The sequence below is a fragment of the Phyllobates terribilis genome, unplaced genomic scaffold, assembly GCF_046119375.1.
Source record: "Phyllobates terribilis strain yellow unplaced genomic scaffold, ASM4611937v1 Scaffold_13__5_contigs__length_258822181, whole genome shotgun sequence".
NCBI classification, from domain to species: Eukaryota; Metazoa; Chordata; class Amphibia; order Anura; family Dendrobatidae; genus Phyllobates; species Phyllobates terribilis.
In genome coordinates this window covers 170,298,924-170,324,015 of record NW_027362773.1, presented here as the reverse complement: position 1 = coordinate 170,324,015, position 25,092 = coordinate 170,298,924, and the positions used below count along the sequence as shown (strand labels likewise).

The following is a 25,092-nucleotide window of genomic DNA, read 5'->3' as shown; positions in this document are numbered from 1 at the left end:
CTGAGGCTCCGCTTTTGCTGGGCCGGGTCCTCCACCGATCCTCTGAGGCTCCACTGTCGCTGGAGCCGAGTCCTGCACCGATCCTCTGAGGCCCCGCTATTGCTGGGCCGGGTCTTACACTGATCCTCTGAGGGTCCGCTGGGGCCAGGCCAGGTCCTGCACCGATCCTCTGAGGCTCAGCTGGGGCCGTGTCCTGCAGCGATCCTCTGAGGCTCCGCTGTTGCTGGGCCGGGTCCTTCACTGTTCCTCTGAGGCTCCGCTGTTGCTGGGCCGGGTCCTTCACTGTTCCTCTGAGGCTCCGCTGTTGCTGGGCCGGGTCCTTCACCGTTCCTCTGAGGCTCTGCTGTCGCTGGAGCCGTGCCCTGCAATGATCCGCTGAGGCTCCGCTGGGGCCGGGTACTGCACCGATCCTCAGAGGCTCTGCTGTCGCTGGGCCGGGCCCTGCACCGATTCTCTGAGGTTTCGCTGTTGCTGGACCGGGTCCTGCACCGATCCTGTGAGGCTCCGCTGGAGCCGGGCCTGGTCCTTCAGCAATCCTCTGAGGTTCTGCTGTGGCCGTGTCCTGTAGCGATCCTCTGAGGCTCCGCTGTCGCTGGAGTCAGGTCCTGCACCGATCCGCTGAGGCTCCGCTGTCGCTGGAGCCGAGTCCTGCACCGATCCTCTGAGGCCCCGCTATTGCTGGGCCGGGTCTTACACCGATCCTCTGAGGGTCTGCTGGGGCCGGGCCGTGTCCTGCATCGATCCTCTGAGGCTCCGCTGGGGCCGTGTCCTGCAGCGATCCTCTGAGGCTCCGCTGTTGTTGGGCCAGGTCCTTTACCGTTCCTCTGAGGCTCCGCTGTTGCTGGGCCAGGCCCTGCACTGATCCTCGGAGGCTCCGCTGGGGCTGGGACCTTTACCGATCCTCTGAGGCTCCGCAGTGGCCGGGTACTGCACCGATCCTCTGAGGCTCCGCTGTAGCTGGGCCGGGTCCTGCACCGATCCAAAGAGGCTCCACTGTCTCTGGAGCCGGGTCCTACACTGATCCTCAGAGGCTCCGCTGTTACTGGGCCGGGTCCTGCACAGATCCTCTGAGGCTCTGATGTTGCTGGGCCTGGTTCTGCACCGATCCTCTGAGGGTCCGCTGGGGCCGGGACCTGCAGCGATCCTCTGAGGCTCCGTTGTTGCTGGGCCGGGTCTTGCACCGATCCTTTGAGGCTCCGCTGTCACTGGGCCGGGTCCTGCACCGATCCTCTGAGGGTCCGCTCTTGCTGGGCCGGGTCCTGCACCGATCCTCTGAGGCTCCGCTGTCGCTGGGCTGGGTCCTGCACTGATCCTTTGAGGCTCCGCTGTCGCTGGGCGGGGTCCTGCACCGATCCTCTGAGGCTCTGCTGTCGCTGGGCCGGGTCCTGCACCGATCCTTTGAGGCTCCGCTGTCGCTGGGCCGGGCCCTGCACCGATCCTCTGGTTCGTGGCTGATTTTGGAGTTTACGCCCCATATTGTCTGCTGTATACGGGGCTCTGGGCTTCAGGGTGCGGATCCAATGGAGGGAGAAATCTGCACAATGTAATGGGGTTTGTGAGTCCCAATGGTGACAGTAACCAAAGTGAGAGAATGCGGCCTCCATACAGCGCGACAGTGTATGTGGGCGCCATATAACCAAGGCTGTGGAGTCAGTAAGCCAAACCTCCGACTCCGAAATTTCCACGACTCCGACTCCACAGCCCTGAATATAACTGTACAAAGTGAATCAACTGAGGAAAGTGAGCAGCAGAGCAGCAGGACAGGAGAGCAGCAGGACAGGAGAGCAGCAGGACAGGAGAGCAGCAGGACAGGAGGGCAGCAGCAGGCAGGAGGGCAGCAGCAGGCAGGAGGGCAGCAGCAGGCAGGAGGGCAGCAGCAGGCAGGAGGGCAGCAGGCAGGAGGGCAGCAGGCAGGAGGGCAGCAGAGCAGCAGGACAGCAGAGCAGCAGGACAGGAGGGCAAGAGCAGCAGGACAGGAGGGCAAGAGCAGCAGGACAGGAGGGCAGCAGGACAGGAGGGCAGCAGGACAGGAGGGCAGCAGGACAGGAGGGCAGCAGGCAGGAGGGCAGCAGAGCAGCAGGACAGGAGGGCAGCAGGACAGGAGAGCAGCAGGACAGGAGAGCAGCAGAGCAGCAGGCAGGAGAGCAGGAGGGCAGCAGAGCAGGAGGGCAGCAGAGCAGGAGGGCAGGAGGGCAGCGGATCAGCAGGACAGGAGGGCAGCAGGCAGGAGGGCAGCAGAGCAGCAGGCAGGAGGGCAGCAGGGCAGCAGAGCAGGAGGGCAGCAGAGCAGGAGGGCAGGACGGCAACAGAGCAGCAGGCAGGAGGGCAGCAGAGCAGGAGGCAGGAGGGCAGCAGAGCAGCACATTCCTGAGATGGAGTCAGGTGAATTATAAACTCATCAGGTAGCCCCTCCCCCAGCACATTATAACCTTATAATTGCTCTCTGCTCTGTTACTGATAAAGTTGTGGCATTGACAATGGGACACTCGGCGCTGGACTGCTCCCGCCTGCTCAGGGGGCGGGGCTCCTGACACTCAGACGAGAGTAGCGGAGCGCAGAGTGCAGCATTATTCAGCACCTCCGAGACACCGGCAACATGGTGAGAGCGGCCGAGCCCGGGAGCCACAGACGGCGGGGAGGAGCAGAGCTCGGGGACGGAGGCGGAAGTGTTACTGCCTCGTAGACATAGATGAGACCGGAGGAGAATGCGGAAGGGATCGGGAGAGTGCGGGGCAGACGGCGAAGTGGACCGGGGGAGCGCGGGGGAGACGGCGGAGGGGTGTGGGTTAGAGTTTGCTCTCTGTAGCGCCCCCTATACCGCAGCACTGTACATCACACACAGCTCAGTAGTTACAGGAGGAGCGGGGCACGAGGTGACCGGAGCTGAGTGCACGGTCAGATAACGCAGCATGAAGCGGCCCCCACCCAGGATCTATACAAGTACAGGTACAAAGTGCTGCTGAGCCATGGAGGGAGAGGAAACAGGTGATGGGAAAGTCAGGAAGGACCAGTGAGGTGACCACAAGTGCAACCAAATGTGTCCTTAGTGTGCAGTCAACTGTGGAGACTGGAGATTAACCGAATTTCTTTGGGTAGAGTATTCCAGAGACCTGCTGCAGCACAAGAGAAGTTATGGAGATTGGTGTGTGTGGGGGGATTATGGAGGATATTATTATTAGGTCATTGGTGGAATGCTGAGAACAGATGATGAAGAGATGTAGGACAGTGCAGCACTGTGGAGAGGACGGCTAGGCGATGCAGGGCGGCGCAGCGCTGTGGAGAGGACGACTAGGCGATGCAGGGCGGCGCAGCGCTGTGGAGAGGACGGCTAGGCGATGCAGGGCGGCGCAGCGCTGTGGAGAGGACGGCTAGGCGATGCAGGGCGGCGCAGCGCTGTGGAGAGGACGGCTAGGCGATGCAGGGCGGCGCAGCGCTGTGGAGAGGACGGCTAGGCGATGCAGGGCGGCGCAGCGCTGTGGAGAGGACGGCTAGGCGATGCAGGGCGGCGCAGCGCTGTGGAGAGGACGGCTAGGCGATGCAGGGCGGCGCAGCGCTGTGGAGAGGACGGCTAGGCGATGCAGGGCGGCGCAGCGCTGTGGAGAGGACGGCTAGGCGATGCAGGGCGGCGCAGCGCTGTGGAGAGGACGGCTAGGCGATGCAGGGCGGCGCAGCGCTGTGGAGAGGACTGCTAGGCGATGCAGGGCGGCGCAGCGCTGTGGAGAGGACGGCTAGGCGATGCAGGGCGGCGCAGCGCTGTGGAGAGGACGGCTAGGCGATGCAGGGCGGCGCAGCGCTGTGGAGAGGACGGCTAGGCGATGCAGGGCGGCGCAGCGCTGTGGAGAGGACGGCTAGGCGATAGAGAGATGACGGGGGATATGTAGGGCGATAGAGATGAGAGAGGAGATATAAGGCGGTGCAGAACTGTGGAGAGCTTTGCAGGTGAGAGAGAGAAATTTATATTGGACCCTGTAGCGAGTGGGTAACCAGTATAATGACTGGCACAAGATGGAGGCATCGGTGAAGCGGCTGGACAGAAATACGACCCTAGCTGCCGCATTCAGGACGGATTGGAGAGGAGAAGTTTGGCAAGAGAGAGACCGATCAGAAGAGAGTTGCAGGAGTCCAGACGAGACTGAATAAAAGCGATAGTGAGAGATTTTAGAGAGGCAAAGGTGAGAAAAGGTCAGATTCTGGAGATGTTTTTGAGGTGCAGGTGACAGGAGCGAGTATCAGATGTGAGGAGTGAAGGGAAGATCTGAGTCAGCAGAGCGCTGCTGGGGAGCAGTGGTGCAGCCCCCGTGTCCTCATAGCTTGTGCGCTGGGTCCTCGTGCCTCCTGTGTGAATTCTGTGTTACTCTTTAATGTCTGATACTGTGTGTACGTGTCATCTCTGATGTGTACACTGCTGCCGATTATGTTGGCGCTATAGTAGATTATTACTATTACTTTCTGATTGACGGATGTCTCTTGTGTCCCAGACGTCAGGCTGGTGGATCTTTTTTACACTTGTGCATTGTAACAGATCCTCAGCTGTGAGAAGCATTAGGTCAAAGCGTGTATGGAAATAAGTTCTCATTCGCTGTTTGCAAACAGAGATCCTGAAAGTGACGGACAGTGAAAGCCGGTGACAGAAATCTGGTTCCTGCAGTGCGGCCAGCGCCCGTCCGGTCCTGCACGGTGCAGCTGCTCAGGCGGAGCCTCATCTGTCACTTTCACTTTTACTTTGTGACTCGTGATCCCAATATAATAAAGTCAGAGGAGCTTAAGGGGCTTCTGCTATAAAATACAGCGCCCCCCACCCAGTGATGCGAGGTGCGGAGCCCCCTCCCCCCCCCCCCACCCAGTGATGCGAGGTGCGGAGCCCCCCCACCCTGTAATATAGTGGATAGGGCTCCCCCTCTTTTTTTTTTTTCTCAGGGGGATCTTCCTCTCCCCCCCATCCCCCCCCCCCTCCCCGTCACCCCTGGCTTGATCCCTTCGTTATTGCTGATTGGTTGCTGATCTCCTTTATTCCCGCAGTTCCGTAACCAGTATGACAACGATGTGACCGTGTGGAGCCCCCAGGTAAGCGCAGCTTCTGCCGCCGCACTCTGCCCCCTATAATCTCCCTGTGAGCAGACGCCTCCGCATGGCGAGATGTGGACATTGCACGTGACCCGCACAGGGGGGCGCTACGTGCAGACGTCCTGTGATGTCACCGTTATTTTAGCCGTTTCTGTAGGAGTCATGTGATCCCTCTGGTTGGATCTCGCGCTGACACCTTTGTCTGTTCTGCTCGTCCTCCAGGGCCGGATCCATCAGATCGAGTACGCCATGGAGGCGGTGAAGCAGGGCTCGGCCACAGTGGGCCTGAAGTCCAAGACGCATGCTGTCCTCGTGGCCTTAAAGGTAGTGTCCGCTGTGCTGAGTACGGGGCGGGGGCTTGGTGGTCGTGATCGGTGTCTGACACGTTTTATCGCTGCGCAGAGAGCTCAGTCTGAACTGGCCGCACATCAGAAGAAGATCCTGAATGTGGACAGTCACGTGGGCATCTCCATCGCGGGGCTGACGGCGGACGCGCGCCTGCTGTGGTGAGTGCTGGGCGGACGCGCGCCTGCTGTGGTGAGTGCTGGCTCCCTCTCTGAGACCCCAGGGGCCGCGACAGCCGATATTCCGGGTGATCGAGGTGGATCCGGAGCGCGGGATAGAAGCTCGTCCTGGAGGCTGACACTTTATCCTCAGTCTTCTCTGCCCAGTTCAGTTAGTGAATAGTCTGGATTATTAGATGTCAGATTAGAGGACTTTCCAGTACCGTTTATTGGTGTGCAGCTTCTCGCTCATCTTTTCTCCGTTTCTTTGCAGTAACTTCATGCGTCAGGAGTGTCTGGATTCTCGCTTCGTCTTTGACCGTCCTCTCCCAGTGTCGCGCCTCGTCTCCCTGATCGGGAGTAGTATCCTTCCATCCTGCAATCGCCGTGTGGTGCAGCGTCCGCCGCGCCGCTACAGGGGATCGTAGGGGCCGACCAGACTTCCTATGGCTGACGGGGTCTGGCCTCAGGTGGTGAATGGATGGGCAGCTCCCCTTCAGGAAGGGTCTGATGTGAGACCACCTGTATGCGGGGATAGACCATCATTTAGTGATCCGGGGGGGGGGGGGGGGGTCTGATGTGAGACCACATGTATGCGGGGATAGACCATCACTTAGTGATCTGGGGGGGGGGGGGGGGTCTGATGTGAGACCACCTGTATGCGGGGATAGACCATCACTTAGTGATCCGGGGGGGGGGGGGTCCGACCTGCTCTATGAATGGAGGGGCTCGGGGCTGCCTGCACCATGCCGTCACTTACATGGGGTGGGCTGCTGTTCCCGGTATCACTCGCTTCTGCACAGGAAATAACTGTAAGGGAACGCAGCACTTATAGGGTCCAGGTGTAGAAAACCCCTGAATCTGGCTGGTGTCGCAGCCCAGACCATCTGAGGTCAATGGAGCTTAGCTGTGATGCCACGCAGGGGCAGCGCTGTCTCTGCAGGCAAGCAGCCATGTTTTAGAATCGTGGACATGCCCTTCAATCCCCTTCATTCTCAAGATGGGGAGCAGCAGTTGTCTGCTTTCACAAACTATTGAAGCCCCGATCACTTCAGCGTCTTCTCATCACTGCCCCTGGAGGTCTTTAGTTACAGTCCTGTCTACAACATGTGACCGCTGCAGCCAGTCACATGCCCATATGTGCAGACATCTCTGCAAGCCAAGAGATTGGCTGCAGCTGTCATGTGTTGCAGACCCGATGTCACTGGTGCCTTGTAAATAATGGCCGGCTGTGAGGCGTCACTGGAGCGGCGGAGGATCCGTGGCAGAGTGCGTCCACGTATCTATATCCTATATATATCTGCTCGGCTCCCTGCAATGTCATTGTCCAAGTTCTGTCCTCTTTACTACAGTCGTGTGAATGAGCGCTAACTAATAACGAAGCTGAGACATGAATACCGCAGTGTGAACAGTGAGCAACGCGAAGAGACGTCAAATGTCTTATTGATTATTATACTTACCCATTCTTTAAACTTTACACCTGTGTCGTGTGTGTATACAGCTCTGGCAAAAATGAAGAGACCTCTGCCCAGTTTTCTCTACATGTCTGACTTCCATTCCTTCCAGTGTCAGTTGAATTCCACCCACCGTCCACCTCCTTCTACTTAATGCGCTTCTGATTCGGTGATCACCGGAACCAAATCTTATGTAACCAGGGAAAGTATAAGAAACCCTGCTGTGGGCTTCACAATCCTCTTGCAATAGGAGAAGCTGGATGGCAAAACAAGTGCTAGGAACGGCCCAAAAGTAATTTGAATGAAGAAATAACTTGTAACCAAAGGAGGTGGAAAGAAAAGTCTTGAGTGAGGGAAAGAAGGGCTCAATTCTGGCTTTACTAGCGGAGGGATACAGGGAGCGTCATGTTGCCTCCATCCTTAAAATTTCGAAGACGGCAGTCCATTACAACAAGGTCAAGCAGCAGACATTGGGGACAACAAAGCTAAAGACCGGCAGAGGGTGAAAGCGACTCTCCACCGACCGGGATGACCGTCATCTTATTCCAATGTCACTCAGCAAACACAGGATGATATCAAGTGACCTACAGAAGGAATGGCAGCTGGGGTGAAGAGAACGGCAAGAACAGTTGGTAACAGGCTCCTAGAAGCCTCAAGTCATGTAAAGCTAGAAAAAAGCCTTTCATCAATGAGAAGCAAAGGAGAGCCAGGCTGAAGAATGCCAGAGACCATAAGGATTGGACCATAGAGGACTGGAGTAAGGTCATCTTCTCTGATGAGTCTAATTTTCAGCTTTGCCCAACACCTGGTCGTCTAATGGTTAGACGGAGACCTGGAGAGGCGTACAAGCCACAGTGTCTGCACCCACTGTGAAATATGGTGGAGGATCGGTGATGATCTGGGGATGCTTCAGCAAGGCTGGAATTGGGCAGGTTAATCTTTGCGGAGGACGTATGAATCAAGCCGCAGACAAGGTTATCCTGGAAAAACACTGGCTTCCTTCTGCTCAGGCAATGTTCCCCAACTCTGAGAACAATGCCCCATGCCACACAGCTAGGTCAATCAATGTGCAGATGAAGGGGCGCCACATCAAGACCCTGTCATGGCCGCCCAATCTCCAGACCATGGAAAACCTCTGGAATGTAATCAAGAGGAAGATGGATGGTCACAAGCCATCAAACACAGAACTGCCGGAGCGGCATAAGGTCACCCAAAAGCCGTGTGAAAGACTGGTGGAAAGAAGCCAAGACGCATGAGAGCCGGGAATAACAATCATGGTTATTCCACCAAATATTCATTTCTGAACTCTTCCTGAGTTATAACATGAGGATTGTTGCTTCTAAATGAATAAGAACTGGCTTTCTTTGCAATATTTGAGGTATGAAAGCACTGGCTCTCTGCATCTCTGCTGCTCTGCATCTCTGCTGCTCTGCATCTCTGCTGCTCTGCATCTCTGCTGCTCTGCATCTCTGCTGCTCTGCATCTCTGCTGCTCTGCATCTCTGCTACTCTGCATCTCTGCTACTCTGCATCTCTGCTACTCTGCATCTCTGCTACTCTGCATCTCTGCTACTCTGCATCTCTGCTGACGATTTCTCATTTGCTGCAAATAAATACAAAATTTTTAGCTTTGAATTTCGGAGACATTGTCAGTAGCTTATAGAATAAAACAACAATGTACATTTTACTCAAATATACCTAAAAAGAGAAAAATCAGAGAAAATGAACATTTTGCAGTGGTCTCTTAATTTTTGCCAGAGCTGTATTTATAATCGCAGACATTACCTGTTTATTACTGTATCTGGACAAGCCCTGTACATGGCTCCCACCCTCGTTGATGTGACCCCCTTTTCGCCGTCCTCCCTGTATTAGCTGTTTGCTTTTTCCTGTGTCTGTTCCTTGACTGTCGCAGAAACCCAGGTTCCCACGCAGCGCTATGGACGGAGACCTTACGGTGTGGGACTTCTGATCGCAGGGTATGACGTAAGTATCGCCCGCAGGGATGGAGGCCGTGTTGTTTGAAACACCTTTTTTGTGGTGGGTCCAGTGACCCCCCCCCCCCCGTTTGGGCCATTATCAGGTTGTTTTCCTGTACGGCTGAGTTACATTTGGATATTTGGACACAATATGGTGGCAGGGTCAGTACTGTCCCTCTGGCACCTTACACAGTGGATGATGTGCATTGTTGTAATGGCAGCCGACTAAGGAAACCTAATCATAGATGTCATGATATGCGGGAGGATGGCGCCGGGCTACGGGCCGGGTACGTGGGAGGGAGGGTGCCGGTGTACATCTCTGGTTCACCCTACAGTATTATCCATCCTTTTGCTCGGGTGGGTCTCTACCTGTGCGTTTCCATGCTCTGATATGGGAGCTTGGGGGTTTCATTTTTCTGTAGTGGCTTCTCCTCCGGGGCGGCCTTCTCATGACTTCTGGATGTAATTCTCCTGTTTTCCGTAGGACATGGGGCCGCACATATTCCAGACCTGCCCTTCTGCAAACTACTTTGACTGCAAAGCGATGTCCATCGGAGCTCGGTCGCAGTCGGCTCGCACCTATCTGGAGAGACACATGTCCGAGTTCAGTGAATGTGAGTCGCGGAGATGGCTGTGCATGGTGGGCGTTGTGTTTGATACTGTGTGTTGGGTGGAGTAGTGCACAGCTGGGGCCGTGGGTCCCTTGTGTGGGCTCCTGATTGATGTGGTGCTTGTCCTCAGGTAATCTGAATGAACTGGTGAAACACGGGCTCCGGGCCCTGAGAGAGACTCTTCCTGCAGAACAGGACCTGACAACTAAGGTAACAAGGATCCGTGAGAGCGGTCAGTGGCGCCGTCCTGACCGGACATTATAAGATATAAAGGAATGGTGCCCTGAAGGCGCACACCTGCACCGACACATAGTAACAAGCCCTCTGCTCCTGTTGGCAGAATGTGTCCATCGGCATTGTGGGTAAAGATTTGGAGTTTACGATCTATGACGATGATGAAGTGGCCTCGTTCCTGGAAGGATTGGAGGAGCGACCCCAGAGGAAGGTGGGTGACCGGAGCACATACATGCACTGACGCTGCAGCTGTGTGGGGTCACTGATGTCTGGCTGCTTTCTCCCTCAGGTGGCGCCCCCTGCGGAGGATCCGGTGGAGAAGCCGGATGAGCCCATGGAGCACTAGAGTTGGATGATTTTTGTATGGCGTCTGTAGCTTCTTTCCCCGGCGTCAGTGCTGCGCGGAGAGACTCATTTCTGTAATTCCACATTGTCCTCGATGAAAAGCCAATAAAATGTTGTTTTCTTGATCTTGGTAACTGTTCCTCTACAGTTCTTCCTGTTCAGAGAGCCTCCATAAAAAGTAAGCCCTGCCCCCTGACACCCTGGAGACCCCAGTCACATCATGGTGTCGGGAGCGATAGCGGAAGTGACAACGATGTCACTGAAAATACAAAGCTGTCTATGACCTGCTGCAGGCGGCTTATCAGTCTCTGGGGGTCTCTGCTCGCTGCCCTGCTGGGGGTCTCTGCTCGCTGCCCTTCTGGGGGTCTCTGCTCGCTCGCTGCCCCTCTGGGGCATCAAAATCCACGAGAAAAAAATCGTCCAAAACACCAGATCAGGTTTCTGCTTTCACTCTGAAGCCGGAGCCGCCTCAGGCCGGGCTGCAGTCAGGCCGCGGTCACACACTCAGTATTTGGTCAGTATTACATCAGTATTTGTAACTAGGCGAGTAACAATCAGAGGAAAAGTATAATAGAAACTCGTCAGCACTTATGCATTTATCACCCACTGCTGGTTACAAATACTGATAGTGTGAACACGGCCTAGGATGAATCCTCTGCAGGATTTATTCTGCAGATGTGCAGTCACTTCCGGGGCCGGGCAGTTACAATCAACTGTGCTCCACGGTAAGGAACACTTCCGGTGCGCTGCGGTCCACGGTAAGGAACACTTCCGGTGCGCTGCGGTTCACGGTAGGAACATTTCCGGTGCGCTGCGGTCCACGGTAAGGAACACTTCCGGTGCGCTGCGGTCCACGGTAAGGAACACTTCCGGTGCGCTGCGGTCCACGGTAAGGAACACTTCCGGTGCGCTGCGGTCCACGGTAAGGAACACTTCTGGTGCGCTGCGGTCCACGGTAAGGAACACTTCTGGTGCGCTGCGGTCCACGGTAAGGAACACTTCTGGTGCGCTGCGGTCCACGGTAAGGAACACTTCCGGTGCGCTGCGGTCCACGGTAAGGAACACTTCCGGTGCGCTGCGGTCCAAGATGGATGCTTCCGGTGTATCTCTGTTGTGGGCGGAGTGTTTCTGGTACTGCCCGGCTTCCGTACTCTTGATGTGGCCTCAGCTCTTCCACGTCACCGAGAAAGCAGAGCTGCTGTGACACCCGGGCCGAGAGCAGGTAATGTCTCCGGCGACCGTTAGGCTGGAACCCGGCTGCGGCCCTCTGTTCAGGGGTCCCTGACAAGCCCGAGAGGCGCCATCCCAATCCAAGGGCGAGAGACAGGCTCCGGCCTCAGTCATTTCCCTGCATCGTCCCGTGTGAGGAGTCAGTTACTCCGGTTGTTTCTCTGTGTTCATGACCTGTGCGTTTCTCAATGGCGGCCTCATCCATCAGGTGCATTCCCGGGGTCCCCTCCCCTATAGCTCCGCCAGGTGCCGCGCCGTCCGTCCCCCCTCCCGCCAGGTGCCGCGCCGTCCGTCCCCCCTCCCGCCAGGTGCCGCGCCGTCCGTCCCCCCTCCCGCCAGGTGCCGCGCCGTCCGTCCCCCCTCCCGCCAGGTGCCGCGCCGTCCGTCCCCCCTCCCGCCAGGTGCCGCGCCGTCCGTCCCCCCTCCCGCCAGGTGCCGCGCCGTCCGTCCCCCCTCCCGCCAGGTGCCGCGCCGTCCGCCCCCCCCTCCCGCCAGGTGCCGCGCCGTCCGCCCCCCCCTCCCGCCAGGTGCCGCGCCGTCCGCCCCCCCCTCCCGCCAGGTGCCGCGCCGTCCGCCCCCCCCTCCCGCCAGGTGCCGCGCCGTCCGCCCCCCCCTCCCGCCAGGTGCCGCGCCGTCCGCCCCCCCCTCCCGCCAGGTGCCGCGCCGTCCGCCCCCCCCTCCCGCCAGGTGCCGCGCCGTCCGCCCCCCCCTCCCGCCAGGTGCCGCGCCGTCCGCCCCCCCCTCCCGCCAGGTGCCGCGCCGTCCGCCCCCCCCTCCCGCCAGGTGCCGCGCCGTCGCCCCCCCCTCCCGCCAGGTGCCGCGCCGTCGCCCCCCCCTCCCGCCAGGTGCCGCGCCGCCGCCCCCCCTCTCTCTTCGAACCCTCACCTCTGCTGGTTTCCTTGTTCTCAGGGCCAGAAGCTGCTGCACGTTTTCCCGTCCATCTGACTGTGACACCTGGCCGGAGCCATGACGGCCGCAGAGAACGTGTGCTACACCCTCATCAATGTCCCCATGGACTCCGAGCCTCCATCAGAGATCACTCTCAAGACTGACCTGGGTAAGAAAATGGTGCCAGTCATGAGAGCTGTGGGATAACCTCGGGGGGCCCTGTGCGGGTGCAGTGGCTCGGCCCCCTGTGCGCCCCCCGTAACGCGCTGCTGTAATGCGCCGTGCCTTGTTCACCCGCAGAGAAGGGAGACGTGAAATCCAAGACGGAGGCTCTGAAAAAAGTCATCATCATGATCCTGAACGGGGAGAAGCTGCCCGGACTCCTGATGACCATCATCCGCTTCGTGCTGCCGCTGCAGGACCACACCATCAAGAAGCTGCTGCTCGTCTTCTGGGAGATCGTCCCCAAAACGACACCGGACGGGAAACTGCTGCAGGAGATGATCCTGGTGTGCGACGCCTACAGGAAGGTGGGCTACTAACGCTGGGGGGCCGCCAGTATGGCTGCCGTCACCCGTCTCTGGGTATCAGTGTGGTGACCGCTGTATATTTGTTCTGATCTTTCAGGATCTCCAGCATCCGAACGAGTTCATCCGCGGCTCCACCCTGCGCTTCCTGTGTAAGCTGAAGGAGGCCGAGCTCCTGGAGCCGCTGATGCCCGCGATCCGGGCGTGCCTGGAGCACCGCCACAGCTACGTGAGGAGGAACGCCGTGCTGGCCATATACACCATCTACAGGTACGGGTGCATCCTCAGGATCCCGGGGCGCTGTCAGGGAGTGATCAAATCCAGAGGACCAGCAGCCATGACAGTCGTGTGTGGCAGAACCCTGTGAGCCTCGTCCTGTTCACCACCTGCCTGGCGCCTTTTCTGATACCACAATGACGACATGTTGCGTTGCAGCGAGTGGAGAATGTGATGGCGGTCACGGATATTGCCAGAAGGTCGTGGGGCCCTGATCGCCACAGACTACTGACATGGCCGCTGGTCCAGGGTCCTGCAAGTCTGTGTGCTCGACTCTTAATGCAGAGATTTTCTTCCCCTTTGGGTGCTTGTTACAGTGTATCAGTGCAGCTAGTCCTGTGGGATGTGAGCACAGTCATGTCCTTACTGTGACTAAGTCTCCATCAGTTTATGATAGTAAGGTCAGTGAATGCAGGACACCCCTGAGCAGACCGTGGGACCCCAGGCCGGACAGTGGCGCCATTATTGCGGGGGGCCGCGCTGCTGGCGGATCCTCAGTGATCTGTTCGCTTGGAATAATCTTCACTTTTAGAAACTTTGAACATCTGATTCCGGACGCTCCGGAGCTCATCCACGACTTCCTGGTGAACGAGAAGGACGCCAGCTGCAAGAGGAACGCCTTCATGATGCTGATCCATGCGGACCAGGTACGCCGGACACCAGCAAGCACTCAGATCTAACTGCTGGGGAGGAGGAGGAGACCAAGACTCTGCACAGTGCCCCTATGACAACACTGGTGGATCATCTTTGCTGCTGGGTCCCTGTGACCTCTGACCTTGTATTTCCCCAGGACCGCGCCCTGGATTATCTCAGCACCTGCATCGATCAGGTCCACACCTTCGGTGACATCTTGCAGCTGGTGATCGTGGAGCTCATATATAAGGTGCGTGATTTCCACCAGCGCCTATCTCAGGAGGCCAAGACATAAAGCATTTACGGGGGATGTCATTACCACTCACCCTACCCATCTCCCACCGGTGGGGTTTGCGTCCTGGTCTGCATCGATGGCTGCAGGGGGTCACACATCAATCAGAGGCTGCGGCTGTGCGACCTGGGAGCCGTGCGATGCTTGTTATTCAGATTATATAATGTTATTCTTTAAAATGAGACTGGAGAAGGGAATACGAAAGAAAGTCCCACCTCCTCCGTGAACAGCGCCACTCCTGTCTGTAGGTTGTGTGTGGCGTTACAGCTCAGCCAAGCCGCACGACCCACAGGCTTAGAGCTGAGGAAAGCCGCAATGTTTACTAGTAGCGCACACCATTCTCCTGTGTGCGCCAGAGATGCGGGCGGTGGCTGGGGGGCGTCCTGTGTGCGCCGGAGATGCGGGCGGTGGCTGGGGGGCGTCCTGTGTGCGCTGGAGATGCGGGCGGTGGCTGGGGGGCGTCCTGTGTGCGCTGGAGATGCGGGCGGTGGCTGGGGGGCGTCCTGTGTGCGCTGGAGATGCGGGCGGTGGCTGGGGGGGCGTCCTGTGTGCGCTGGAGATGCTGGGGGGGCGTCCTGTGTGCGCTGGAGATGCTGGCGGTGGCTGGGGGACGTCCTGTGTGCGCCGGAGATGTGAGCGGTGGCTGGGGGACGTCCTGTGTGCGCCGGAGATGCGGGTGGTGGCTGGGGGGCGTCCTGTGTGCGCCGGAGATGCGGGCGGTGGCTGGGGGGCGTCCTGTGTGCGCCGGAGATGGGGGCGGTGGCTGGGGGGCGTCCTGTGTGCGCCGGAGATGGGGGCGGTGGCTGGGGGGCGTCCTGTGTGCGCCGGAGATGCGGGCGGTGGCTGGGGGGCGTCCTGTGTGCGCCGGAGATGCGGGCGGTGGCTGGGGGGCGTCCTGTGTGCGCTGGAGATGCGGGCGGTGGCTGGGGGGCGTCCTGTGTGCGCTGGAGATGCGGGCGGTGGCTGGGGGGCGTCCTGTGTGCGCTGGAGATGCGGGCGGTGGCTGGGGGGCGTCCTGTGTGCGATGGAGATGCGGGCGGTGGCTGGGGGGCGTCCTGTGTGCGATGGAGATGCGGGCGGTGGCTGGGGGGCGTCCTGTGTGCGATGGAGATGCGGGCGGTGGCTGGGGGGCGTCCTGTGTGCGCTGGAGATGCGGGCGGTGGCTGGGGGGCGTCCTGTGTGCGCTGGAGATGCGGGCGGTGGCTGGGGGGCGTCCTGTGTGCGCTGGAGATGCGGGCGGTGGCTGGGGGCGTCCTGTGTGCGCTGGAGATGCGGGCGGTGGCTGGGGGGCGTCCTGTGTGCGCTGGAGATGGGGGCGGTGGCTGGGGGGCGTCCTGTGTGCGATGGAGATGCGGGCGGTGGCTGGGGGGCGTCCTGTGTGCGATGGAGATGCGGGCGGTGGCTGGGGGGCGTCCTGTGTGCGCTGGAGATGCGGGCGGTGGCTGGGGGGCGTCCTGTGTGCGCTGGAGATGCGGGCGGTGGCTGGGGGGCGTCCTGTGTGCGCTGGAGATGCGGGCGGTGGCTGGGGGGCGTCCTGTGTGCGCTGGAGATGCGGGCGGTGGCTGGGGGGCGTCCTGTGTGCGCTGGAGATGCGGGCGGTGGCTGGGGGGCGTCCTGTGTGCGCTGGAGATGCGGGCGGTGGCTGGGGGGCGTCCTGTGTGCGCTGGAGATGCGGGCGGTGGCTGGGGGGCGTCCTGTGTGCGCTGGAGATGCGGGCGGTGGCTGGGGGGCGTCCTGTGTGCGCTGGAGATGCGGGCGGTGGCTGGGGGGCGTCCTGTGTGCGCTGGAGATGCGGGCGGTGGCTGGGGGGCGTCCTGTGTGCGCTGGAGATGCGGGCGGTGGCTGGGGGGCGTCCTGTGTGCGCTGGAGATGCGGGCGGTGGCTGGGGGGCGTCCTGTGTGCGTTGGAGATGCGGGCGGTGGCTGGGGGCGCTCTGGTCTTCCATGGATTTGGTGTTTGCACCTGAGCGTCTCCTGTAATCCCGCGTCTGTGTTCGGCAGGTCTGTCACGCCAACCCTTCCGAGAGAGCGCGCTTCATCCGATGTATCTACAACCTACTGCAGTCCTCCAGCCCGGCTGTGAAGTATGAAGCTGCCGGGACCCTCGTCACGCTGTCCAGCGCTCCCACCGCCATCAAGGTGCGTGATCCATAACACCCTTAGGTGTCCTCCCACCCGTCTCCTCTGCTCTCCGCCCCCTCCCACCCGTCTCCTCTGCTCTTCACGTCCAGGCCGCGGCTCAGTGCTACATTGACCTGATCATTAAAGAGAGCGACAACAATGTGAAGCTGATCGTCCTGGATCGCCTGATCGAGCTGAAGGACCACCCGTCCCACGAGCGCGTCCTGCAGGTACTAACGTCCTAACCTCCATGTGACGATACAGTTTATAATCTTAATCAGCCAGACTGTTAGATTTGTTAAGCCAAGAGAAATGCACTTTTGTGTTTGTGTTGACTTTAGAACTTGTGTGTGTTTCTTCGGTGGGTCAAGAAGGACAGACTAGTATTTGTATAACCCTAATTGTTGACTTCTATTGGTCTGTGAACAATGATGTTTGTTACTATGCTAATTGCATATTATACTAAGGCCAGCTAGATGTTTATTTACAAGAGCCTGCTGCTATACCATCTATGTAAATTGATTAAATGCAAAAACAATGAGACCTGAGCCCTGTGGAATAATACCCTCCCTAATCCTTGACCTGTGGATGTGTACTTTAAAGGACATGTGCCTCTGTCAGACTTGACAAGGAGAATCAATGATCAGACTCTCTTCAAACCATCAGCTTGGTAGCATGGATTTATCCAAAGAGACACCGATTTGGATTCTACATGATTCCAGCCTAAGGGTATATGGCCCTAACTGGAAAGCTACTTATCTGCTCCATTAACCATCAGAGAGACCATGGATACATTTGGGGAGACCAGGTTGGGAACAGGAAGTCGCCTGGCCCCATGGAGATGTTGTTTGGGGTTGCCAGGTCGACTGGAACCGAAGAAAACTCTCGGAGAGGCCAGGGTGGGACCCTCGGGTCTCCTGGTCTTGTACCTCGATGGGACTGCGAACTTCCTAAGCTTGCCGCTTCCTCCTCTCTGTGGGGGCCCGCCAGAAGCAGGGGGCCACTGGTTGAGGTAGTTGGCCCTGGAAGTCTCCAAAGTCGCAGCTGTTCTATCCCAGGCGGGCGGAGAAGGAAGCGTGACACTGTGTAATGTTCCACCATCTTGGGTATTTGCTGGGACTGTTCTATCTGTTTATTGTCCGCTTTGTGGTTCAGTAAAGTATTGCCACGCTGTTTTACCCTCACCCTGTGTTGTCTGAGTAGCGTTACACCCACGGAAGAGCCCGGATCTTCACACTCGGCCTTCCAGGCTACATACTGTCTGCCGTCAGTGGCTGGCTGCATTGTTGCCTTCCAGGCTACATACTGTCTGCCGTCAGTGGCTGGCTGCATTGTTGCCTTCCAGGCTACATACTGTCTGCCGTCAGTGGCTGGCTGCATTGTTGCCTTCCAGGCTACATACTGTCTGCCGTCAGTGGCTGGCTGCATTGTCGCCTGGAGCTGCTGCCTCCTATGTGTCATTGCTTTCGCTAACAGCAAGCAGAGATACTGAAAGCAGTGTGGAAATAAGTCGGAGTAAAATGCGTTTTCGGCCTGACTTGACCTTCCGCTGCTCGTCTTCCTCTTCGTCTCCAGGATCTGGTCATGGACATCCTGAGGGTCCTCGGCACCCCGGACCTCGAAGTGCGCAAGAAAACTCTGCAGCTGGCGCTGGACCTGGTGTCCTCCAGAAACGTGGAAGAGGTGAGTTGACAGCGCCCCCCTGTGGGCGAGGGTGATACCTGGGGGCCGGTTGCTTTACTGTGCCATCCTCTCATTGTAGCTGGTGATTGTCCTGAAGAAGGAAGTGATAAAGACCAACAATGTGACGGAGCACGAGGACACGGACAAGTACCGGCAGCTGCTCGTCCGCACGCTCCACTCCTGCAGCGTGCGCTTCCCAGACATGGCCGCCAACGTCATCCCGGTGGTGAGTGCAGAGAGCTGCGATCTGCCTGATGGCGGCGTATTACGGGGTCGCTCCGCTAATCCGGGATCTGACACTCCGGCGGCCGCCGCCGTCAGGTTCTAGCTCCTCTGTTCATCTCATTCTTGCGCCATCTGGTGTCTGCAGCTCATGGAGTTCCTCAGCGACAGCAACGAGGCGGCGGCCGCCGACGTCCTGGAGTTCGTGCGAGAAGCCGTTCAGAGGTTCGACAACCTGAGGACTCTCATCGTGGAGAAGATGCTGGAGGTTTTCCACTCTATCAAGTCCGTGAAGTGAGTATCAGCGCCCTCTGTGCCGGGGTCTTTATCCAGTGTGATCAGCATGAGATACGGCGTTCTGTGATGTAGACGCTGACCACAAATTGTCCCTCCCTGTTCTCATGGCTTCTCCTTGGATGCACCCGAATCCTCTACATTATAAGTGATGGCGGTGTAGACAGAGGGGAGGATTACACTATTGACACTGGATGGTGCAATAAAAACCACCATACTTTACACTACTGTAAAACTAGTTGCTGAGCAACTGGGTGCATGCGCGCCGCCTGTCGCGGCCTGTGGGTGCGCGGTGCCGCCTGTCATTGAACCCCTTCACTGCTGGGAGAAATGTGGTCATTTATAGGCGAGTAGTGGAATAGCGGGGGACCCCTCGCTGATGTCCACACCCCCCCCATGGCACAGGGCATGCTGGGAATATGCCTCTTTGTCTTGCAGGATTTACCGCGGAGCTCTGTGGATTCTGGGAGAATATTGCAGCACAAAAGACGACATCCAGAGTGTGATGACGGAAGTGCGCCGGTCCCTGGGAGAGGTGAGCGCCGCTGACCATGACGGCTCTGCGTAGGAGATGAGGAAGAGGAGTCACCCCCCCCCCCTCTCTCTCCTCCAGGTCCCCATCGTAGAGACAGAGATAAAGAAGGAGTCTGGAGAGCTGAAGCCGGAGGAGGAGGTGACGGTCGGCCCCAGTCAGAAGCTGGTGACGGAGATGGGCACGTACGCCACGCAGAGCGCGCTCAGCAGCTCCCGCCCCGCCAAGAAGGAGGAGGAGAGGTCTGTGCAGACAGTCGCTCCGGGACTTAGTGTTTAATATCGTCTACTCCAGTCACATCCAGAGCTGCATCCACAGCTCTGCAGATCACAGCTCACTGTCAGGGCTGGGTTAGGATTGCATTGGTGTGGTTACAGCTGGCACTCCAGAGCAGCGCTCACTATGCTGCTGAGCATGATGGGGGCAGTCAAGTCGGCTTTTATTGCATTAACCCTTATTTCGCTGCCTCCGCAGGCCGCCTCTCCGTGGATTTCTGCTGGACGGAGACTTCTTCGTTGCTGCGTCTCTCGCCACCACCCTGACCAAGATCGCGCTGCGCTACGTGGCGCTGGTGCAAGATAAGAAGAAACAAAACGTAAGTGGAATCTGCAGCGAATGTTTATCCAGAATGTTCTCGTTCACCTACAGCGAGCAGAGCTGCGGCTTGTGAGGCGCAGGGTGCGGCATCATCCTCAGGCTGCAGGATGATGAGGGTGGTGGTGCCCTGCGCTGCCGCTCCCTGTGACTGTCTCCTCTGACCGCCCTCTGTTGCGCTCTCTGCAGTCCTTCGTGGCGGAGTCCATGCTGCTCATGGCGACCATTCTGCACCTGGGCAAGTCCTCCCTCCCCAAGAAGCCGATCACTGATGACGACGTGGATCGGATCTCCCTGTGTCTGAAGGTTTTGTCGGAGTGCTCGCCGCTGATGAATGACATCTTCAACAAGGAGTGCCGGCTGTCGCTGTCACACATGCTGTCCGCCAAGCTGGAGGAGGAGAAGCTGTCGCAGAAGGTGAGGCTGCCACTGCCGGTCTCCTCCAGGGGCGGTGACGGTATCTGTAGCTGACCCGTGTCTCTTTGCTGACCCGTGTCTCTTTGCTGACCCGTGTCTCTTTGCTGACCCGTGTCTCTTCGCTGTCCCGTGTCTCTTCGCTGTCCCGTGTCTCTTCGCTGTCCCGTGTCTCTTCGCTGTCCCGTGTCTCTTCGCTGTCCCGTGTCTCTTCGCTGTCCCGTGTCTCTTCGCTGTCCCGTGTCTCTTCGCTGACCCGTGTCTCTTCGCTGACCCGTGTCTCTTCGCTGACCCGTGTCTCTTCGCTGACCCGTGTCTCTTCGCTGACCCGTGTCTCTTCGCTGACCCGTGTCTCTTCGCTGACCCGTGTCTCTTCGCTGACCCGTGTCTCTTCGCTGACCCGTGTCTCTTCGCTGATCCGTGTCTCTTCGCTGATCCGTGTCTCTTCGCTGACCCGTGTCTCTTCGCTGACCACCTCGCCTCTTATCATGAGCAGAAAGAGTCCGAGAAACGGAACGTGACGGTGCAGGCCGACGACCACATCTCCTTCATGCAGCTGACCGCCAAGAACGAGATGTCGTCCAAGGAGGATCAGTTCCAGCTAAGTCTTCTGGCAGCAATGGGAACCACGCAGAGGAAGGAGGCGGCCGATCCGCTGGCATCCAAACTGAACAAGGTACCGACAGCACGGGAGCAGGACAGCCTCACACAGGTGTACAGGCGGGTTATCAGCAGTGATAGATGAGGGGCGGGGCTGGAGTATAAGGGGTGTGGCCTCATGTCATTATATCAGTGATGTCATCACCAGGGGCGGGGCTGGAGTATAAGGGGTGTGGTCTCATGTCATTATATCAGTGATGTCATCACCAGGGGCGGGGCTGGAGTATAAGGGGTGTGGCCTCATGTCATTATATCAGTGCTGTCATCACCAGGGGCGGGGCTGGAGTATAAGGGGTGTGGTCTCATGTCATTATATCAGTGATGTCATCACTGGGGGCAGGGCTGGAGTATAAGGGGTGTGGCCTCATGTCATTATATCAGTGCTGTCATCACCAGGGGCGGGGCTGGAGTATAAGGGGTGTGGCCTCATGTCATTATATCAGTGCTGTCATCACCAGGGGCGGGGCTGGAGTATAAGGGGTGTGGTCTCATGTCATTATATCAGTGATGTCATCACCAGGGGCGGGGCTGGAGTATAAGGGATGTGGTCTCATGTCATTATATCAGTGATGTCATCACCAGGGGCGGGGCTGGAGTATAAGGGGTGTGGTCTCATGTCATTATATCAGTGATGTCATCACCAGGGGCGGGGCTGGAGTATAAGGGATGTGGTCTCATGTCATTATATCAGTGCTGTCATCACCAGGGGCGGGGCTGGAGTATAAGGGGTGTGGTCTCATGTCATTATATCAGTGATGTCATCACCAGGGGGCGGAGCTGGAGTATACTGGGTGTGGTCTCGTTTAGCAGTGATGTCATCAGCAGGGGGCGGGGCTGGCGTATAAGGGGTGTGGTCTCGTTATCGGTGATGTCATCAGCAGGGGGCGGGGCTGACCACCTCTTGCAGGCGGCTGTGTTGTGGCTGAGCCTTCTCTCTGCTCCGGTGCAGGTGACGCAGCTGACGGGCTTCTCGGACCCGGTGTACGCGGAGGCCTACGTGCACGTGAACCAGTATGACATCGTGCTGGATGTGTTGGTCGTCAATCAGACCAGTGACACCCTGCAGAGCTGCACGCTGGAGCTGGCCACGCTGGGTGAGGAGCTGCCGCAGATGTCGCCTCCGTCTCTCTCACTGCTGTAATGTTTCTGCCATCTCCTATGTCTCGTTTCCCTCTGCAGATCTCTGCTTGCTGTTAGTGAATTGTATCATTTCTTTGAGGAGCAGGCTCTCTTGGCTTTCACTGCCCTGATACAGTGTAACGACTCGCTGTGTGGTCAGGACCGGAGTGCAATCAGCGCTGCAGTGTTTAGAGCATTGTCTGCACTGGTGCATTGTAACGAGTCCACAGCTGTGTGAGCCGGACTAGATCCGGATGTAACCCAGAATATTACCATTCACTGTCAGCAAGCGGAGGGGTGGGAGAAGTCAAATCTCGTTTTAGAACTTTCCATTATATAATAATTTAGTTCTGGGCAGGAGGCGGCGGCAGTTCTGGGCTGCGGTCTGCAGGGGGCAGCAGTTCGTGCCGTGCTTAGACCAGAAGGGGGCGGCAGTGCTCTGCTCTCGGGTTCTGTGCCTGTCTCTCTGACATATGATGATATCCCGTGATCCAGTTCCGGGCTGGGGCCACCAGGGGGCGCGGGCAGTTCCGGGCTGGGGCCACCAGGGGGCGTGGGCAGTTCCGGGCTGGGGCCACCAGGGGGCGCGGGCAGTTCCGGGCTGGGGCCACCAGGGTGCAGTGGCGCTCTGTCCTCGGGTTTGGTGCCGGTCTCTCTGACAGACGATGATATCCTGCGATCCAGTTCCGGGCTGGGGCCACCAGGGGACGCGGGCAGTTCCGGGCTGGGGCCACCAGGGGACGCGGGCAGTTCCGGGCTGGGGCCAGCAGGGGGCAGTGGCGCTCTGTCCTCGGGTTCGGTGCCTGTCTCTGACAGATGATGATATCCCGCGATCCGTGTGATCTATTGATGATCTGTTGATGGTGTTCCCGCTTTGCGGGGTCGGAGCGCTGCGGCCGCACTGACACTGTAATCACCGTTGTGACTTCTCATTAATTTCAGGGGATCTGAAGCTCGTGGAGAAGCCGTCGCCCCTCACACTCGCGCCACACGACTTTGCAAACATCAAAGCGAATGTGAAAGTCGCCTCAACAGAAAACGGAATCATATTTGGAAACATCGGTGAGACCCTCGTATGATGCGGTGACCTACACTAACCACAGGGGGCGCCTCTACGGCGTCCATCATACCTCCTGGCCCTTCAGTCTTTGTGCCGCAGTTTTTTTTTGCCTTACTATTATGTCGGCTTTCCATGTGCTGATGTTGATCTGAACAATCAGAGCTGCAGTGTAAAGCACAGAGGAGGGACCAATGTAACTGCTGTGTAGATGCTCTGCGCTGTCTGCGGTAACCGGAGCTTTCTATCTGTGCAGTGTACGATGTGTCCGGCGCCGCGAGTGACAGGAACTGCGTTGTCCTCAGTGACATCCACATCGACATCATGGATTACATCCAGCCGGCCGGCTGCACCGACACCGAGTTCAGGCAGATGTGGGCCGAGTTTGAGTGGGAGAACAAGGTGAGCCCCGCGCGGCGGAGCTGAAGGGGGCGCCGCTGAGCGATCCGAGCGGCGGAGCTGAAGGGGGCGCCGCTGAGCGATCCGAGCGGCTTAGCTGAAGGGGGCGCCGCTGAGCGATCCGAGCGGCTTAGCTGAAGGGGGCGCCGCTGAGCGATCCGAGCGGCTTAGCTGAAGGAGGCGCCGCTGAGCGATCCGAGCGGCGGAGCTGAAGGGGGCGCCGCTGAGCGATCCGAGCGGCGGAGCTGAAGGGGGCGCCGCTGAGCGATCCGAGCGGCGGAGCTGAAGGGGGCGCCGCTGAGTGATCCGAGCGGCGGAGCTGAAGGGGGCGCCGCTGAAGGGGGCGCCGCTGAGCGATCCGAGCGGCGGAGCTGAAGGGGGCGCCGCTGAGCGATCCGAGCGGCGGAGCTGAAGCGGGCGCCGCTGAGCGATCCGAGCGGCGGAGCTGAAGGGGGCGCCGCTGAGCGATCCGAGCGGCTTAGCTGAAGGAGGCGCCGCTGAGCGATCCGAGCGGCGGAGCTGAAGGGGGCGCCGCTGAGCGATCCGAGCGGCGGAGCTGAAGGGGGCGCCGCTGAGCGATCCGAGTGGCGGAGCTGAAGGGGGCGCCGCTGAGCGATCCGAGTGGCGGAGCTGAAGGGGGCGCCGCTGAGCGATCCGAGCGGCGGAGCTGAAGGGGGTGCCGCTGAGCGATCCGAGCGGCGGAGCTGAAGGGGGCGCCGCTGAGCGATCCGAGCGGCGGAGCTGAAGGGGGCGCCGCTGAGCGATCCGAGCTGAAGGGGGCGCCGCTGAGCGATCCGAGCGGTGGAGCTGAAGGGGGCGCCGCTGAGCGATCCGAGCGGCGGAGCTGAAGGGGGCGCCGCTGAGCGATCCGAGCGGCGGAGCTGAAGGGGGCGCCGCTGAGCGATCGGCTGACTTCTCTGTCCCCATCCAGGTCACCGTTAACACCAACATCATCGACCTGAACGAGTATCTGCAGCACATCCTGGGCTGCACAAACATGAAGTGTCTGACGCCGGAGAAGGTGAGTGCCGGGAACCTAATGCTGCTCCGCCTGTAGATCGGGGTCACCCGCTGCCGGGATCCTCCTCCTCGCTCTCAGACTCGGGGGGGGACACTGGGAAATCGCCTTGTGATTGATGTCATCTCCCCTTCAGGCGCTGTCTGGTTACTGCGGTTTCATGGCGGCCAATCTCTACGCTCGCTCCATATTTGGTGAGGATGCACTCGCCAATGTCAGCATTGAGAAGCCGATCCACCTGGGCCCCGACGCTCCGGTGACCGGACACATACGGATCAGAGCCAAGAGCCAGGTGAGAGGTCGGCCCGCTCCGCACCGCGCTCTGCACACCGCGAGCGTCTAGTAATGTCTGCTCTCTCCCACAGGGCATGGCGCTGAGTCTCGGGGACAAGATCAACCTGTCCCAGAAGAAGCCCACGGTATAGAAGCCCCGCCCCCAGCCCTGGCCCCGCCCCCAGCCCTGGCCCCTCCCTCTACGTCCGTCGTAGCTCCCAGGATCTGCAGCCGATCTCTGGATTCCTTCCATCAATGACATTTATAGATCATTTTATTTCTCGGTCCCTTCCCCGGACATGGAGCCGTCACCTGGTGGTCTCCGCACATCTGCTCCGGAAATAAACCTTTCTTTTCATTATTCTGTGGAAGTAAATTTATTACCGTGATTCAGGAGCTTTACCTGTGCCTGACTCTAGGGGGCGCACTCTACTGCGGGGGCATCATACAGTGTGGGGGGAGGGGAGAATGTACTGCGGGGGCATCATACAGTGTGGGGGGAGAGGAGAATGTACTGCGGGGGCATCATACAGTGTGGGGGGGAGGGGAGAATGTACTGCGGGGGCATCATACAGTGTGGGGGGGGAGGGGAGAATGTACTGCGGGGGCATCATACAGTGTGGGGGGGAGGGGAGAATGTACTGCGGGGGCATCATACAGTGTGGGGGGGGGAGG

The 25,092-nt window shown here is 58.8% G+C and overlaps 2 protein-coding genes across 2 annotated transcripts; both read left to right on the top strand.

Annotated features, from left to right (window-relative positions):
- Positions 1–2,487: 2,487 nt before the first annotated feature.
- Positions 2,488–10,320, top strand: PSMA1 (proteasome 20S subunit alpha 1). Its single transcript, XM_073659566.1, has 10 exons — positions 2,488–2,599; positions 5,020–5,064; positions 5,287–5,388; positions 5,467–5,570; positions 5,842–5,930; positions 8,933–9,003; positions 9,481–9,610; positions 9,738–9,817; positions 9,948–10,052; positions 10,131–10,320. The coding sequence occupies exons 1-10, from the start codon at positions 2,597–2,599 to the stop codon at positions 10,185–10,187; spliced, it is 786 nt and encodes a 261-aa protein (XP_073515667.1). The 5' UTR covers positions 2,488–2,596; the 3' UTR covers positions 10,188–10,320.
- A 932-nt stretch (positions 10,321–11,252) lies between these two features.
- Positions 11,253–24,778, top strand: COPB1 (COPI coat complex subunit beta 1). Its single transcript, XM_073659061.1, has 22 exons — positions 11,253–11,408; positions 12,326–12,473; positions 12,605–12,834; positions 12,932–13,101; positions 13,640–13,754; positions 13,898–13,990; positions 16,033–16,170; positions 16,263–16,382; positions 17,728–17,835; positions 17,915–18,061; positions 18,206–18,351; positions 18,790–18,886; positions 18,965–19,125; positions 19,358–19,478; positions 19,667–19,894; positions 20,388–20,567; positions 21,501–21,645; positions 22,613–22,732; positions 22,984–23,129; positions 24,058–24,147; positions 24,281–24,436; positions 24,510–24,778. The coding sequence occupies exons 2-22, from the start codon at positions 12,383–12,385 to the stop codon at positions 24,567–24,569; spliced, it is 2,862 nt and encodes a 953-aa protein (XP_073515162.1). The 5' UTR covers positions 11,253–11,408; positions 12,326–12,382; the 3' UTR covers positions 24,570–24,778.
- Positions 24,779–25,092: the final 314 nt, after the last annotated feature.